At 38.5% G+C, this 18,444-nt stretch overlaps 1 protein-coding gene across 1 annotated transcript; it reads right to left on the reverse strand.

The window, feature by feature from the left end:
- Positions 1 to 2,550: 2,550 nt before the first annotated feature.
- On the reverse strand, positions 2,551 to 18,247 carry QRSL1 (glutaminyl-tRNA amidotransferase subunit QRSL1). Its single transcript, XM_062572690.1, has 11 exons — positions 18,157 to 18,247; positions 17,671 to 17,830; positions 16,409 to 16,507; positions 15,269 to 15,365; positions 13,129 to 13,305; positions 10,880 to 11,055; positions 10,641 to 10,753; positions 9,425 to 9,617; positions 7,460 to 7,577; positions 5,322 to 5,527; positions 2,551 to 4,823 (listed from the first exon to the last, which is right to left on the reverse strand). The coding sequence occupies exons 1-11, from the start codon at positions 18,178 to 18,180 to the stop codon at positions 4,612 to 4,614; spliced, it is 1,575 nt and encodes a 524-aa protein (XP_062428674.1). The 5' UTR covers positions 18,181 to 18,247; the 3' UTR covers positions 2,551 to 4,611.
- Between the last annotated feature and the right edge of the window lie 197 nt (positions 18,248 to 18,444).

Genomic DNA, 18,444 nt, shown 5'->3' on the forward strand with positions numbered 1-18,444 from the left:
CACCTACAGAGGGCACATAGAAGCTGCTTTTTCTTGTCTTCTAAGCCCATTGGCAACAATGGCTTGAAAAATTATTGCAATGAAGTTACAGTGATAAGTTATTTGAAGGACACATTCTTTGTTTCTGATTATTTGAACCAGGGAGGTACTGTCAAAACAGTGAAGAATTGGACTCTACAGGAAAAATGGGAAAACACTGATAGTATGAATAGCAGAAAGGAGATGAAGTTTGCACTTACGTATAGTGCAGGGTCACAAACCCAGAGGCTTAATAATGAGTTCTCAGCTCATACGAGAAATACTTATCTATTGACACCAATGGAGAAAGTCCTGAGTGCACTGGTTAATCATAAATTGCTTTGAGCTACTGGTGTGGTATAATGTGGCTATGTACAATTCCACAGTCTTCTTGGGAGGACTTTTTCGAGAGATGGGGAAATGCTAATGCAGTTGCATTTGTAAGTTTGCACCTGCAACTGTCTTCACAGTACTAGACACCTATATCAGAAGATGTACGAATTCAGCTGGAGCAAGCGCAGAAAACAGCTATTGAGATTAGCAGCGGGTAGTTTGTTATACAGGAATAAACTAGAAGAGTTTAACTTATTTGTCCTAGCATAGTAAAGGTTAAGGAAGAATGCGACTGTGCTCTAAAAATACAATTATGAATTAAACACATGGAGTGAGAAAGCATACTTAAGCAAAAGAACACTATTGCCCTGAGCAATTACATGTGCATAGCTTGGCTGTCATCAAAATTTCTAACAAAAGGTTCTGGAATACTAATAGTAGAAAGAAATCAAAATACTCTTTAGACCCTTCTTGATAAATTTATGAAGCTAATTGTATGGAATAGTTACCTATAAAGAGAACTCTGGCCCATGAGGTCCCCTTTGCAGTGTGGTCCTAAAGATTCCTGAAGTATATTGTTAATAGTGTGTTTTCATTCTCATTTTTATTAAACAGATAGTATGTATCTCCATCCCAGGTAGTAGCATTATGGACTAAAAGCTTTAAGTTCAAGTCTTAAACACTCTGGTGTTGGACTAAACTGAGTAGACTCTAGGTACTGTAGGCAGGAATATAAAATTCAAAAAGGTAAGTGAGCCTTCAAGGATTTCAACTTAGCATAAAGTTGGGGCACCTCCTTCACGTCTGCCTCTGCTTCCTCATCCCTATCTTTCATCTCTTCAGTCTTCCTACCCTAGACCTTCAACTTCTTGAATGAGTTACCAGCTCCTATGACACTTAATACTTTCCTTCTTCCACGTGTTTTCCAATTCCTAGTGTTTCAGAGTCTGCCTAAACAACCTTTCTGTACTTCTGTTCTATTCCCAAGCTGAAAACTCTCATCTTGGGTGGCACAATAAACTGCTTAGTGCCTATCATGAATATACTGCAGTGTAGGAACTCATCTTTCCATTGTGATGAGTGCTGGCAAACAGCGCTCGTAACAGCAACCTGTCAATCATACGCTGAGAGCAGTGCAGCAAAGGAGGCCAAATAAATTCTTTCACCAGCCAACAGACATACTAGAACAGGCCTCTAGGTAAAACAAATTTCAGCCTCCAGTGCTTTGAAGTGCATTTGTGATTGGGCCACAACATTTCCTTCCAACTCTTGACAGGACTTTCATCATTATTGTAAGAGTATCATACCACAAGCTAAGTTATAAAACTGCATACAGGAATAGGCAAAGCCCTCTGGCAGGGTTCATGCTTGTTTCTCCAAATGCCCTACACTTCTGAGTTAAGAATCCTTTTATCACTGTTCAACCACAAGTATGAGAAGATGCCCATGCTGGATGGGGAAAAAGTTTCTTGTTTTAAAAAGGAAAAATAAGGTAATAGAAAACATTAGCTTGGAATCCTTTAATTGCATCCGGGCATCAGTCGAGGAACAGTGTAGTAAACTAATTAAGAGGACTGTGACTGTTTTTCATTTCCTGCCTTTTTCTAACATTCATGTAATTGGGTATCTTCCTCTTTATTTAAGAGACATGCTGAAAACGACACACTTAAGTTGCCCCTCTTTTTTTTTTTTTTACTTCTTCTCTCCCTTCTCTTGTGGCATTATGGTCACTAATTCAATTTGAAGGACAGTTGCTGTATAACACTATCAGCCTCTTCGATTTGTAGAAATGCTGTGCACACCTCTATCATTTTCCAGTTTCCCCTATCCTATAGGTATGCGAGTCTGGAGTTACTGTTTGTACAGGGAATTGCACTGCGAGAGGCAGAGTTGAAGGGGAAGTCCTTGGGACACCACCGGCAGAGTATGCTACCCTGGCATGCTACAAAGCACTCTTCCCATTGCAATCTTCCAGAACAGATTAGTTCGTAGGCGAACTATAAAAACAGCAGAAAAGTGACTAGCACTAAGTAAGGGAAAAAAACCCCAATGAAGTCGCAGTAACTATTGAGCATCCTACACTTGAGAAAATGAGAAACATATGAATAGTAAAATAGCTGCAGTCACGTTAAAGTGAGTTTGCTTTGAATTTGTCCCTACTGCGAAAGTTCGTTAAGGAAGGTGAGCAGAAAACATATGAAACATATACACCAGACTGCAGTTGTATTTTAAAATGTCTCACAGCAGAAGTTCTTAACAATTTTCTTCTCAAAATAACTTCTCCATTATGTAATATCCTTACTATTTCCAAGTCCCTGGAGCAAAACATCTCCCATTCCCAAACATTGAAGCAGATTGCTCATTTGTTAAAGCTCTAGCTTTTGTTTTCTTCAGGAAGCACTGAATTATCCTCTGGCTGCAAATCTTTCACAGGGCTCACTGTGTGGTAAGGTTACACCTAGCCACATGTGGCTATGCTACAATGCCATAAAGGTTTCAACTCTATCAGTGAATTGTTTTTTCAAGACAGCTGTACAAGATGTTTGTATAGGCATTTTTTTTCCCCAGACCTTCTTGTATTCTGAAATTCCTCTACTCCTGTAACAAAAGATTTTGAGATTTTTACTAAACTAGAACAAAAATGTTACCGTTTAAATCTGGAGCCATGGTTAGGTGCTGGCAGCAGCTGCACAAAGCTCTGCTCAGCAGTACTACTCACAACTATTACATTGTCTAGTGCTAAGCCTAGGTATTAAGCTACTTCAGATCCTGTTGAAATACAGAGTCAACAACTTTGAGAAAGTTTTCTAATAAGACTTCAAGTATCTTAGATATCACCTCAAAAAACTTGAGGCATTGTTGCTTATATCCTGAGGCTGCCAAACCATACGGGTTCCTAAACTCTTCCTTCCAGTTTGGTGGAATTTCAGGGTTATACAGGGGGCTGCAGCAAGAACATCTGGTACAGGGTCCCCCAAAAGGCAAAACAGCAGAGGGTGGGAGGGGGCAGAAGGCTTTTTAGGGCTGCCTGGAATCTAACAGCCCAGAAATTTAAGCATCCACCAGGAATTCTGTCTTCAAAGCGCTTACAGCTCTAATTTGAACATGGATTTGAACCATTAATAAAGTTTTAAATGACATGCTATTCAGAGTTGTAGGACAGACAGATGTCTCTTTTGTGTAAATAATTATTCAGGTGTCTCCATTTTGAAAGCTGCCAACAGAAGCAGCACTGAAGGACACCTCAGAACACCTAGAGATTGGATTCAGATCCCTGCTTTAAATCAAAGAAAGTGTAGGTAGGGAAATGCCTAGTTTTTTTCTGATACAAAAGCAAATTTACAACTTTAATCTTTCACATTTTTCAACTGTGGAAAATGGAAACGACATTCAAAGCAGCTTGCTAGTTGTTCAGTAGGTCTTCCAGTCCCATAACACTATAGTTTGAAAAGTGGTTTCAAGTTACTATTGTATTGAATAACTGTCCATTAAAGAATAGTTGGTATAACTCTTCTGGAGAGCTAACCCGTAGAAAATAATTTTTTACTTAGTAAGTATTCATTTTAAGTGCTGATTACAGAGAGCAGCGATGAAGGAAGAAAACAGACTATTCATACTATTCAAGGACTAGAGGGCATCCTCCTCCAGAAGAAATCTGGAATTAATCCTTCTTGCAATGGATGTAATCTGCAAGATTTGTACACATGGGAGTTACTTCACCTCCTGCATAGGGTTGCTTGAAGAAAGCACTTTTAATGAACATCCATATGTTATTTCCTTGTTTCCTTTTGTATTTACCTGTTGGTGAATGGATCCTTGATACCTTTGTTCCATTACAGCTTGTCTGGTTGTTTTCATTACAAAAGTCAATGTTCCAGAAGGAAAACAAGCCCTTTGGCAACCATGCAATTTTCACACAAAAGTTCAGGTTACTTCTCTATTGGGCCAGATACCTTACATGCCCTCTAGAGATAGGAGGAAAAAAAAAAAAAAAACAGCTCCACAGGCACAAGATGTGTAATACGAATCTAGCAAAAATAGTGTCAGTTATAAATGGTTCTTAATAACACAAACATGTTTGCTTAATGATTCACTTCAGCTTAATTACACAGTAACAAGCTGTTATGATTCCATCCTACATTACTGCATATGGTCTTCTTATGCTACATTATTATTTCTGCAGAACAGAATTAACTGCAAAACTATGTTTTTAGAGCATCCCCCCAGTTTTCTTGCTTTAGCTGACTAACAAGATTTGTGTTACAAAAAAGAAACAGATTTCTGTTGCTGAAAGACACTGCAGTCATGCCTCTTCACTTCTTCTAACTGGATCATTGGGAATTTTACTTGTTTTTCAAACCATTTGGCTACAGTGAGAAGCTGCTTCTCCTGGAATGAACGTCCAATGAACTGAAGCCCAACTGGCAAGCCTCTCTTTGAGAGAGCTGTAGGAATACTTATGGCTGGCAGTCCTGAAAGAAAAGAAGTTACATATGCAAAGGTTTACTACTAAACAAATCCCACTAGAATCATTTTTGTAACAACTCTAAGAAAACCAGAATATAAATTATATAGAGGAGAAAGACCAGTTAAAACCATGTAAGTCAGTGAACTAAAGATACTGTCAGGTAATCACAAGGAAATGAATTAGAGCGATTTAAGGAGACAGCACCTTCTCAAATAGGAATTGATTTTCCTCAGAAAAAGATTTCAGCTTCTGAGACCTGAAAGAATTCATCTTATCTGCAGCATCAACTCAGCTTCAAGGAGCCTTGTTTTAAATCTGGCTTTATATTTTAAAGCATTTTATAAATTAACTACCCTTTCAGCCTCACCTGCTTATCATTGTGTGATTTACACCATAGGGTTTATATATCTTGATACAAAAGAAGAGGTTAAATGACTGAAGGGTGCAGACATTAAAACTGAGTAGGTAGGGGAAAAGTACTTGAATTCCTGTCCCTACTCACCAGCCATGTTTGCAGCCTGTGTTAGAATATCATCTTGTGCACTGCGGGTTCTGTTGTCTTCTTTGATGAATTCCGTATATGGTACTGCATCACTCAGAGTGGTAGGAGTGAGCAAAATATCAATACCGCTTCCAAAAACCTTCACAAAGTCATTAGCAATGAGTCGTCTGACTTTTTGTGCCTTGATAAAGTAATTCTCATAGTTTCTAGAAAGAAATATGCAGAAGAGGGTTGAATGCTTTAATTCTGAAAACACAGAGCTTAACTTCTTACTGACTTTAGAAAAGATAAGCTCATTTTTCCTTCTGGTTAGAAGATTAATATCTGCATTTGAGTTTTTGATATACCACAAGTTTAGTCATCAAACACAGTGCTTATGCTCTCATAGCCATTAAGCGGTCAGAGAAGACAGAAGATAACCAAATTTTTATTACTCATGTAAATATGTAAGCTGTAGTCCATGGAATTCTAAACTCTATGCAATTCTCAAGCAGAACAAATTGGTTTGCTTAATGTTTATCACTCCTTTTAATTTCACATGCAGAACATCTCTGAAGTTAGGGATTTCACTGCACATTTAAAAGTTCAGTTTCAAAAACAGTGGACATCTAAAACATTGACTCTAAAAATAGAGGTATTAACAACTGTATCTTAAGATAGTAGGAAAGTCTGCCAGAGTGCTTAGATAGAACTGAAATTGCCCCAAATCCAATCTCTCACTAGAAAACCTTAAAGATTTAAGTTTCCAGAAAACAAATGAAAACACCTGCAAAAAAATAAGAGACAGTAAATTCTAATTAACAAGCTATATTTTAGAAATCAGCCATTCTTGAGTCATTTCTGAAATCATGCTAGCTGTTAATTTAAGGAAATAATAAAAAGGGAAAAATAAAAGGACCTCAAATAAAATATTAAACTGGAAAGACTATTTAGGGTTAAAAAATGAGAAGAATTGTTAAATCAAACACATGCTCTCCATTAATTCTGATATGCTTACAAGCATCCATCATATCATGAATCAGACATCTAGTTATTTTACACATTACAAAAGCTAGACAAAAATACTCTGTACAATGAAATGTTTGCAAGAGAAATAGACACTTGTCTCCACTATTTATTCTTAGAATGTGTTCTGAACTCTGGGTTCTGTTCTTCAAAAGCAATTAACTGTTGACAGGAATAGGACTCCTTCTGTTCAATCTTCATAGAAGCCAATTTTACATTCCTTCACTAAAAAATGAGCTACATGAATTTTAAAGCATTCACTCTAGGGGTTAGGAAAGCTGACCTGGACAGTTGTAACCAGAAGCAGCACACTTAGCAAGAATGTCAGCATTCCATAAAAACTGGTTATTACATAATGACTGACAACATTCCTATCTCTGAGAGCAACCAAAAGGCACATCTTCAGGATATGCTTGCTGACAGAGCTCTTTCTGCAGTGCATTTGCTTGGACAGTGATTACACAATTTAACTTTTCCATTATATAAAAAAATTTAGAGAAAATAAGCGTTCTTACAAACATAATTTCAAATTAGGACCATTAGATAAGGGGGGGGGGGGAACACCCCAAACTCTGAATCATGCATCAGTTTCCCTGCATGAGTTTGATAAACATCTGGCTTCTACAAAATGTTATTTCAGTACCTTTGCCAGTGCCTTCTCTTCCTTGTATATATCGAGGTAGAGAGCTATGGTTAATTGGCACACCTTCTCACTTTCTCCAGAAGACCTCAGTGGAATGTACCAGAAGCTTTTCTGTGCAACTTTAACGAGATTAATAGCTACAGAATTTTTAACACTACAACAATGACAGCTTCAGTATGATTTCAATGGCTTACTGTTGGGATAGATTTTTGCATAATTTAACAGGTGACAATACTACTCTGATGGGGGGTAAAATTACTACATTGTTTCAATTAATTAGTTCAAAACACTTGCTGGTAGGACTAAAAGATAACATTTTCACTCATTATTAACAGTTTGCTACGTATGAGATAGCTAAAGCGATAATAATGATACAGATAGTTACTAGTACAGGAACATTTTTTTTTTCAAGTCATAACTAATTTCATTACAATTTGTGTAATAAATTATTAAGGTGGTAAATTTGAACTTTAAGATGTGTTTCACTTACTGCTTCAACAAAAAGTAGTTTCCTGATAGAATTCTTCCTCTTACAACATCATTAAAACCTTCTCGTCGTGTTGCAGCGTACATACTTTCTGTGGACTCGTTCACGTCAGCACGATGGCCTGAAAAGAAAGAAAGCACCAGTCTCAAAATTAATAGTTTTTGTGATCTTTAAGACTTAGCAACATAAAATAACGGTACACACAGTAACACTATTTACTGCAGTCTGTCATGCTACTATTTCGGAAAAACAACAAAGCATTTTCATGTTTTTATTATAAAGATATTAAATAGTTTTTAACCTCAGACACTCATGTGTCTTTAAGTGAAATATTTCTATTCACCCTTACCGATAACTTCAGTTGAGAAAGCTACTATATTTAATCTTTGTTTTTCAAAAACAACGTGCCTTTCCTCTCCTAAAATGAACACATGTAAATACTTCAATAACTATAGTGACTTAGTATTGAGTTTATCTTAAGCGAAGATAAACAACAGAACTCCATAATGTAGATACGTTCTCTTCAAAGGAGGTACCTAACCAGTATTTTTCCCCTCAGGCTTAAAAATAGATTTGTGAAAATAAATAACTAATTTGTATGAAGCCTGATACTAAGCCTGTTGACATCTTTGAAGTACATGAATGGGTTTTCTAGGATACCTTAAATCTTTTCAATAACTTTAAGCACATCAAAAGACACAGGGCTGAAAAAAGCACTGCTATACTGATGCAGTTCCACTTGCTAAAGTAATGCAGTGCTTTAACACAGATTTTGGACAATCTGTGATTCAGATACATGAAAAGATTTAGAACTCCATTTAAAATCTTGTTTTGGCTTACTGAAGTTTTGCGATCATTGCAATATCAAATTTGCAGTATCAAATTAGGACAAAACAGACTCCAAAGGGGTTAAATGCTACAAACATTATAAAGGTCTAAGTTCAAACAAAAATGAGTGCAATAGTAATATCTGTCAAAGCTGTTAAATGACACGCATCTCTTCTATATCACATTACTAAAAGGTAGAAAAAACAAACACAAGTTGCCAACTATTTACAATGTTGTTTTATTTAATACTCTTTGGAATATTAGTATTTTTTAAAGTAACTTCAGAAATACTGAAGTTTACCACTATTACCATGACATATGCAAGATATATGAAAAAATAATAGACATGCACTTGACACAGTAAAGCAGTAATCCATAAACTCTATCTTCCTTGACACAGTCACGCAATGCAAGCACAAAGTAGTTTTCTTTTTTAAGGTTAGCTAATTCCTTTGCCCTATGGATTATGAATTGCTCTTTAGTTCATATTTGTGTATTACAGATCTGTTAAAAAAATACCAAGTGAAAAAATCATGTGTAAGATCTGCTTTACCCAAAAAGGGCACCGATTCCACCATTTACACTCATACAAGTGTTTTAGTTAACAACACAGAGCCAATAAAAAGGTTAGCTTGGTTAGGCTGGTAATTTTTTTTTTCTGACTAGCCCAGATAAAGCACAATAAGACAGCAGCCATACAGTAAGTTTAATTTAGCAGTTAAACAAACAAACAAACAAAGAAAAAAGGCATGCAGCTCTATGGGCAGTACCATCATATATCTGAATTCAATACCATTTGCTATTTCATCAAATATATTCTAAATAACCAACAAAAACTAAAGAATACTAAAGAATATACAGTACTTCATAGTTTTACTAATTCAGAATTATAAAAAATAAAAAATGCATTAAATCCCTTAGCCTAAGAGGTATTTGGGTTTCACAACAGTGAGAGTACCTTTAGGTCATCTCAGCTAAAAGATTTACTCCAGCTTTATTTGAACATGGCTTTTACTCTATTTACAGAAACATCACCAAATATTCAACTATGAAATGCATGCACATTACAACCGACATTTTGAACAAACTTAGCCACGTTTCTATTGTTTGAGAACAAAAAAAAAAATTCAAAGGTCTTACCATATTCCAGTCCATCAAACCTGGCCATATTTGATGCTACTTCTGCTGCGCACAGCACATGATAGCAGACAATTGAGTAACAAGTATGTGGTAAACTCACTTCAATTACTTTAGCACCTGCATCCTTGAAAAGGTCAGCAGCCTTTGACCACAGTGCCACAATTTCACTAGAAAGCCCTGGTGCATGGTATTCCTTAAATAAAAACAAGGAGAATGATTTTATACACTGGTTTACTTTCAATGGCAGGCAACAAGCAAATGCTATTGCTAAAAATACCTTGAAACTACTCTCTCACCACTGAATATTTTAAGAACTTCCTATAGCCTCCTATATCTACTATATATTGTAAAATCAAGTGGTACAAGTTAACAGGATTCAGTCTTTCAAAGAGTATTATGTTCATTTCAGTAGGATCAACCAGTACAAGGAAAGGGAATTTCAGCAGTGATTTCTGGAAGAGAAGTTCCCTTCTTACCTACTTGTTCACACCCATTTATAGAGACCATACTCCACTGCTCTGCAGTTCATGGGCAGCATCTCTTCACATTTAAACCCTGATATTAGGGCTAATGTAAATAGGGAGGACAGAAAGAATTTATGCCTACAGCACATCTGTGGCAACTGGTATGCCTTAGTTAAAAAAAAAAAAAACAACCCACCAAAGAAGAACTATAATAAGCGGGCTGAGACACAATTAAACAGGAGCATAGCTAATTTAGTCTAAGAGCTAAGTTATTCTATTAAATTCAGTAAACTTGAAAATGTTTGCTTCATTTCTATAACACACAAGGTCAAAACACTGTCTAACATCTGAATAGCAACTATTCATGTTTAATATTACACATATACCTGTTTAGGATAACATGTTAACAGCAGAAAACAACTCTTCAAGGAATAATTAACCAAAACCACTATATCAGATTTACCAAAATCTAAACAGTAGGCAGTTAACTAATTTTCCAATCATATAATTTTTACAAAAATGACAATGCATTTTAGATGAAGCATTGGCACATACTCACTCTGGACAACCTGTGGAGGCAACAAAGCACATACTTCTCTTTTCCAGCAGCTGCTCATAATGCCTTCATTACTTTAACTCATAAGAGACTTGGGAGGTGAGGTGCAACATATAAAGATAATTTTTATTTTGGTAGGGGTCTTACTTGCTATTCCTGCCCATTCAATCAAATACTGACAAGATTTAAATGTTACCTTAGGAATTCCTATACAGAGCTTTCTGACATCTATCAAACTGGGTAGCTCAAATGGCTTAAAGGTGTCCTGAATTGTGGTAGAGTCTTTAGGATCATGTCCTGCAAGTGAACCTGAAATATGAAATGACATGTGAAGAATAGGAAAAAAGGTACAGTGAATAACCTGAATTCAACTTGTTTTCAGACATGCTGTAAGCAAAAGCATATAGTATACAAAGACATACAGAGCAGAAATACCTAACACAACTGCTGCATCATCCACACATCTGGTTAAGATTCCTGGCACATCCATGGAGTTCACTAAAGGAATGAGACCATGGCGAGAAACCAGTCCATATGTTGGCTTTAAACCTACTACTCCACAGTGAGCAGCAGGGTTTCTGGTAGATCCTCCTGTGTCTGACCCTAAAGCGCTACAGTTTCAAAAGAATTACCATTAGTACAAGAACTCAGAACACTTCCAAACAATAAAAATGCATGGCTTTATGATGTATAGTTTTAAAAACATGTAAATTCTTCCAGATTAGAAGACATAATCACATAGCCAAAATTTCAGCCTGCTTCCTACATCCACTAGCTTTTATCTGTTCTCAGTATCTTTCTTAGGGCCTCTGAATTAGGCACGAGAAGAGCCAAGTTCTCTCCACCAAGCAGGGACAGACAGGTAGAAATTAAGCCTTCTGAATATGGCCCCTAAATAGCTACTTCTGACATCTCTGTTGGTCTGCTCCATTTCTGTATTCTCTGAAAGATATGTCTCCTTTGGCCTAGCATATGATTTTTAGACATTCGGATCTCATTTATTCTGCTGCCAATAGACTATGAAGCAGCACTTCTCAGTATATAAGGAAATAATGATAAAATATACATTCCCTCCCCAATAAAAGGGGACATTTCCCATCAAAGTCTGCTTTTGCAAAGTCAGGATGTTTTTCCTGTTTTCCAAGCCTATGAAGCACAGCATCAGAATTCCCACTTTACGGTAGTATAAGTGCAATTTTAGAACATAATTTATTATTATTATTTTTACAAGTTCACTCATTTTATTGTTCTTTTGTAAGTGAAACCTTGATCTTTTTAAATTGAAAATTTTATTTCAGGAGTTGTAATGGAACAGGCAAGTCGCACTGAAATGACATCCGTTCTTCTCTTGTTTTTAATGATTTTAGGTCAAAAAAATTTTTTTAAAAATAAAATTGTTTTCATCAAAATCTTTGACAAATACAAAATAAACTTAGGAAGGAGGCAAAACTTTTATTGAAGTGGACATGTGACTCTTCCCATAATCATTTGTCTGTGGGATGGTCTATTCATTTGACTTTGCCGAAATGGAATTCTCTCAAAGTTTTTATGTTGATTCAAAACATCTTAATTTTCGTGACATTTCTGTACATCCAAATCTCAAATTGAAAAAAGAAAGACTGACAGCATTCCTGATGCTTTAGAGAAACTAACAGCAAATATATGATAGGCTATAGGCAATAAAATAGTTGGAAAAAAAAATCTCCCTGGTCTGACAAAGTGCTAAGCAGTGCAGATTGGAAGGTAATTATGCCCAGAAACATCAGAGGTGGTGCCAGACCATCTCAGGATCAGACCATTCTGGCTCAGGACAAAGACCAGCAGTCCTCAGGAGAGGCTTCACTGCATTCGGTGTAAACAGTAACAAACAGTTAAAAGCACAACTGAAACTAAGCTCTGCTATGTAGCTCTAAAAATTGCATTAATAGAAAAGTGTAAAATTTAAAGCGTCAGATTTCTCTTAATATATTTGAATGGGAAGGCAGTATAAGCAAATGATTTCTTTAACAAAGGATTGCTATTTCATGCAGGTAATTATTAAAAAATGCCAGCTTGTTTATTTTTAATTATCTTAATAAATAAGATAGCCATTTAGGGTATCTGTAGCTGGCTTCCTTAAGGTAAGTAGGTAAGTTAGGAATCAGAAAGCTTTTTGTTCCTAAATCTCATGCATCTATATTACTACATAACCCTACTACAAAAATAAAGAATGGGAGAAGAGGTTGCTACACACAGTTATCAGTTCAGAGATCTTGTAATTTTCTGAATTATATTTTAGTGTGTGCACATGTAACACTTATCTAGGTGGAGAATGCCTCACAAATCCCATGTTGTTTTTAAGATAGTATGGAGTAATAACAACAAAATGTCATTTCTTTACTGCCATAAGTATTTTATTTCATGTAGTACAAAATGGTCGCATCAGTAGGCTGTATAACACTTGAAATTAATAAGCTTAAATTTACCTACATGGAATCATTTTGGCTACATGTTCTGTCATGGATAAACCAGAGATGCTAAAACAAACTCTTATGTACCAGTGCAAATAATCCTTCCATTTCAAACAAGCTAAACATTTTCCCTGAAATTTAGTTATAAACTAGCTTATTAAAAGATTATAAAATTAAAACCTTGCAACACATTTTGAGGTATTTGATTAAAAACAATTCTAAAAAGCGTCTTACGCAAAACATGTGAAAGATGATACAGCAGCAGCACTGCCTCCTGAACTTCCTCCTGTTATTACCCAGTCAGACTCTTCATTCTCAGAATGAGATTTTGGCGGAGTTTTTTCTTTGAACTGTCTTGAATAACTCCAGGGGTTTCTGACTGGTCCAAATATCCCATCTGTACTCCCAGATCTAAGATATTCAAATAGGATAAATACAAAACTGACAGATAACACACTCCATCCACTGAGTTTTTCTTTATCCAGTTCTTTATCCTTCACCTCAGCAAATTCAATTTCAACATGGAAATACAAGTATATGTATATCCTTGTGCAATCAACTCCAATAATGTTAAACAGAATTGCAAAGTTCTTAGATCTTCATCCCTTTCAGACACACTGCTATGACGGAAATATGAACTCATATCTCACTCCGATGTGTGCCAACAGCACTAAAACTAATGTAATGATACAACATAACTGATTATGCACCACCTAACACCACTAACCAACCTTTACTAAGCTGCACATCTGCTACAAGACAAAGTTTCCTGACTCACTGCATTTGGAAAAAGAGTATGACCAGAGTCTTGTGGAAAATTGTACTGGCAGAGGTGGAAAACTGTGCTGGCAGAGGTTTAAGGTGTGTGTGGGGGGGGAAAGCCTTGCAATAGCAGGAATGAGCACTGCTCTGCAAATAAAATGCTCTTAGCCGTTCTGTAGCCTTCTCCTGAGGCCACAGTCTGTTGGTTTGGCTAGTTATACAGGCTGCTCAGGGCTCAGTTTCAATTAGCTTACACCAATGTGTAGGCAAGTATAACGCATAGCAAGTGCAGGCTGCTACCAGAAGCAGGAGTGGGTTTTTTCACCTTTCTATCAATCTCTACTTCATGTTCTTCCCGACTTTAGGCTGCCCATGTTACTAGTCAAACCATCTTTACAGAACAGGCAGGTGACACAGCAGGTAATTAACCTTACCAAGACATGACTTCTGAGCTGGATCAGTTCCTTGATCAAGCTCACAGCGCAGTCATGTTGGTCTCTAGTGAGACCATGCAAACATACAGTCCAGAGAGGAGGCCAGGGTGGGACAATCCTTTTCAGCAGAATCTTGAGCTTTGATGAGCTCAGGCCAGCTGCAGCACTACATAATCAGTTGTTTCTTTCCTGTACTTTTCCCCTACCCTTCTTTTGAGGAGTTTCTTTTTGACAAGACTTCATCAAAAACAATGCAGCCAGATTACTTCCACACAAATTGTCTGAATTTCCAATCAGTTCTGTCTTTAGTTTAGATAAAGCGCAAAACAAAACAAAATACAACATATTACTTTTCATGAGTTCTGTGGGCATTTCCACCTTCTTCCTTGCTTTTCTTAGTTGTACAGTCAGTTTAATGAGTGATGTGATTTCACTCCAGGCTAAAGAAAGCAAACTTACTTTAGATGATCTTTGAGGTTTCAGATTTCCATTTACACAACTGAATTAAGCAGCAGTATTCCTAGACTAAATTCCTAGACAACTCTTTCCAGATCCAGCAGTGTCCCATCCTTAACTGTCCATTATTGCTCCCTGCCATAGCTTGTTGCCTTCAAGATTTGCTGGAGAATCACTTTGCAAAAACATTTCCTAACTTGCTCCTGATGAGAGCCAATAGTATCAGCTTAGATAATTTAAATCGTTACTCTGGATTAGCCTGTTTGCAGCAATTCAGGGAGAAGGCACATAAATAACCCAAGCAGATGACTGACAGAGGCAGTAACTATCATCAGGAGCATGATAATAATTAGCTAAGGTCAGAAATCACCACTGAGCATTAGAGAAGGCAGCAACAAACAACTGGGGTAGTAACCAATTCTACTAAAACATCTGGATCTAAAAATGCCTCCTTGCCTTCTGCAAAGGCTGTGCCACTTTCTCCCTCTCAAATACAATTGGTCAAACACCATTTTCATAAAAATCGGCATTTATATGACTTACACAACCATATAAATGATCAGGGAGAAATTCATGCAAATCCAGATGCTCTTTGAGGATAAATACTCACTATTTTCTAAATTCATACGAAGAGGAATTAGGGATTACAGACAGATCAAGACAGATGGTATACGTGATTGCATTTTAAGTAGAATATACTTAAAATAATAAACATCACTCACCCCATTGCAAATTCATCTAGGTTTGTTTTTCCTAAAAGTACAGCTCCCTGATCCAATAATTTCTGAACTACTGTAGCATTGTAAGGAGAAATATAACCTGAAAACAATCAGAACAGTTAAGAGACTGGTTGGTGAGAAAAGGATGATTTTCAGAAGAAACTACTCTAAACACTCCAAAGTTGTCATTATATTTGCCTAAGGATTGTCACCAGTGCTAAAATTTTGCTTGATGATAATGCTAGTAATTATCAAAATTTGCTAAAAATAAAACAAATATAGTTCTGTTCACAATGTTTTTCTTCCACAACTTACAATCTAGTAATTCTGAATTGTACAATTCTGAACTGTACAAGTAAGACTTCACACAAGCAAGTTACTGTAACAGTTTCTAATTACCGGAATCAGCCAATTTGCAGTAACTGTCTAAAATGCATACTCTTACCCCACAGGAAATGAGAAGAAATGAGAAACATCTCTTTACAGAAAATACCAAGCTATACTGAATAATTTGCTATCATCATGCGATAAAGGAGCATATAGCTAGCCACAAGCTGAAATACTAACTGGCTATCCTGTGATCAAGTGTGTGATCACACACTTGATATGAGAAACATATCACTTGCATGAGATACTGGGTAGCAACTAGCGCCTTTTGTGAATAGTAACAGGGATTTCTCTACCCCCACCCTCAACTGGAACGAGCAAAAAAGAAAATGCCGCTCCTAATACTCTCAGCCACACTACTACAATCAGCTGCAATGGGTCTGAAAATGTGCACAAGGAAAAGCATCTGAGGTAATATGACGCTCTTTTTTAAAAAAAGGAGAAGTCTTTTTTTCGCTTGTTTCTTCTGTTATTAAAACATGGTCATCAGATTAGCTTAAGTTAACTAGCAGAATCCTATGATTCCTCTATGTTTTACAGCTTTACTTTATACATATTGCACATACGTACAAGATGCACTGGTAATATCAGAAGAGCTTGGCAGAGGAAAGCAGAAAAAGACTGAAATGATTTCAGTTCAATTTTTGAAGATACTTAAAATTTCTGGAGGACTTTGCTCTACAATTCCTTTAAAGGGGATAATTAGGGCTTTGAAACAAGACCTGACTTTACTTAGCTTAAAAAGCTCTACTGTACCTTTTAGCATGTTTGATGCACATGTTGTTTCAATGCCTGCTGTATTAAAGTTGTCCTTTACTGCAATAGGAATTCCATCTAGAACACCCAGCGGTTGACCTGCATGCGGTATTTTTACAAAGACAACAGGTATTACATCAAAGTGTATTGCATGTGCAGTCTTTTTATCAATTACATCTTATTTTATTTGTCACTTCGGGTTTTTGGGGAAGAAAGAATGCTATCCACATCACAGGAGATGGCTGCCTGTTACATTTTCAAGAACCATCTTCTGTTTTAACTCTAGCATTAAGTCTGCCCAGACCAGACTTATCTCTGCAGAGCCCAGCTCTGCAGATGTTCCTAAGCCTTGAATACAGGCATCTGCTTTCAAATAGGTTAGCATCCCAAAAGAGTGCTTACTTCTTCAAATGTGACCACACAATGCTTATTTCAGCCTTAGATACTGCCTAAATCTACTCCATCTCTAAGCTCGGAGTCATAAATTCTGCCCATCTGACATACACAGTAGATATAATCTTGAAAGAATGACAGTAGCAGAGAAAGTCTCCCATAGGTGATTGATTATCCACTATCCAGGGGGAAAAAAAAAGTGCCCATGTCAGGAAGCAGAATAATCTGGCTGGCAATTTTCTTAATCTGTCAAAGGTTAGCAAGTGTCACCCAGAAAGAAAAAAAAAAAAAGTACCCTATCAGGTGAAAATTTCCCTCTTCGGTCATCTAGGAAAAGCAAAGGGAAAGGAAGAAGGAAAGTTTGTCAGTGAGGACAGAGCAACCTCTACCTGCTGTGGACAATACAATTTAATGCTGTTCGGTTCACCAATAAATAACTGACGATTATCAAAGTTATTTTATTTTTATTTGCTTTTTTAATTTAAAACCTGATACACCTGACTGTCTTGCCTGATGGGCCTACAAAGATCACTGCATTTTCTTGCTTGTGGTAACTGCTACTGATTTAAATTAAGCTTCTGAGGGAAAGAAGAGGCAGCCAGTTGCAGTAGTGTTCAGTGGGTACGGAGCTTATTTAACCGGCGCTATCTGCTACTGAAATAAGCCGGCTGGCTTAGACCAGGCCCTGCCATTGAGTGCTGAAGCAGACACGCTCCTGGGCAGACACCCCTGGAACCCGTGACTGCAACCCCCACCAGCTGGCAGCCAAAGGAGTAATGCAGGCACCTGCTTTACAAGCAGAAGGTACTCTGTTTAACCAGGACAGCTCCTCCGCAGCGGTTTTACCAGCTACAAGCAAGCTAACGTACCTCTCCGGTATCTCTTCTCCGATTCTTCAGCCTGCTTTAAAGCAGTTTCTTCTGCCACGGTAATGTAAGCGTTAAGAAAGCTGGTGCTTTTGATGAGGGAAAGGCATCGCTGGCAAAGCTCTGTCGGGGTCACGCGTCCTTCCTTTAACGCTGCCGACACCTGAAATCGCGTTTCGCGCCGTGAGCGTCCCGCGGCGGCGGCGCACAAGCCGGCTCGCCCCGCAGCGCCCGCGGCCCCGCCGCCCGCCCGGGGCTCGGCGCGGCTGCAAGCCGCCTGCCGGCGGAGGAGCCCCGCTTCCCCCCCTCCCCCCGGCGCCATTTTGGGGCACGGTCAGCCCCCACAGGGCCGGGTGCTGGCGGCTCGCCGCCCCGTCCCGTCCCGTGCCGTGCCGTGCCGTGCCGTCCCTTCCGGTCCGGCGGCGGGTCACAGCTCCGCTTCCCCGCGCGCACGGCCGCTCCCGGGGCAGTGTCCGCGCCGCTACTCACCTCTCGGAGGGAGGCGCGCAGCATGGCGGTGCGCTCCCCGCCGCCTCACGGCTTCTCCGCCGGCGCGGCGCGATACAGCGTGACGCGACGCGACAGCGAGCGCCTGGGCGCCGCCATCTTGCCGCAACATCGAGCGGCGCCATTGGCGGGGCGGCGCAGAAGCCGGCCGCCCATTGGCCGCGGGAGTCGCCGGGGAGGGTGGGGGCGCTGTACGGCGGAGCGTGGCCTTGCCCGTACCGGAGCGGCGCGGCGCGGCCGCCCGCGGCGGTGCGTGAGGGCGGCGGCGGT

This window comes from Rhea pennata, chromosome 3 (assembly GCF_028389875.1).
Source record: "Rhea pennata isolate bPtePen1 chromosome 3, bPtePen1.pri, whole genome shotgun sequence".
In the NCBI taxonomy this organism is placed as follows: domain Eukaryota; kingdom Metazoa; phylum Chordata; class Aves; order Rheiformes; family Rheidae; genus Rhea; species Rhea pennata.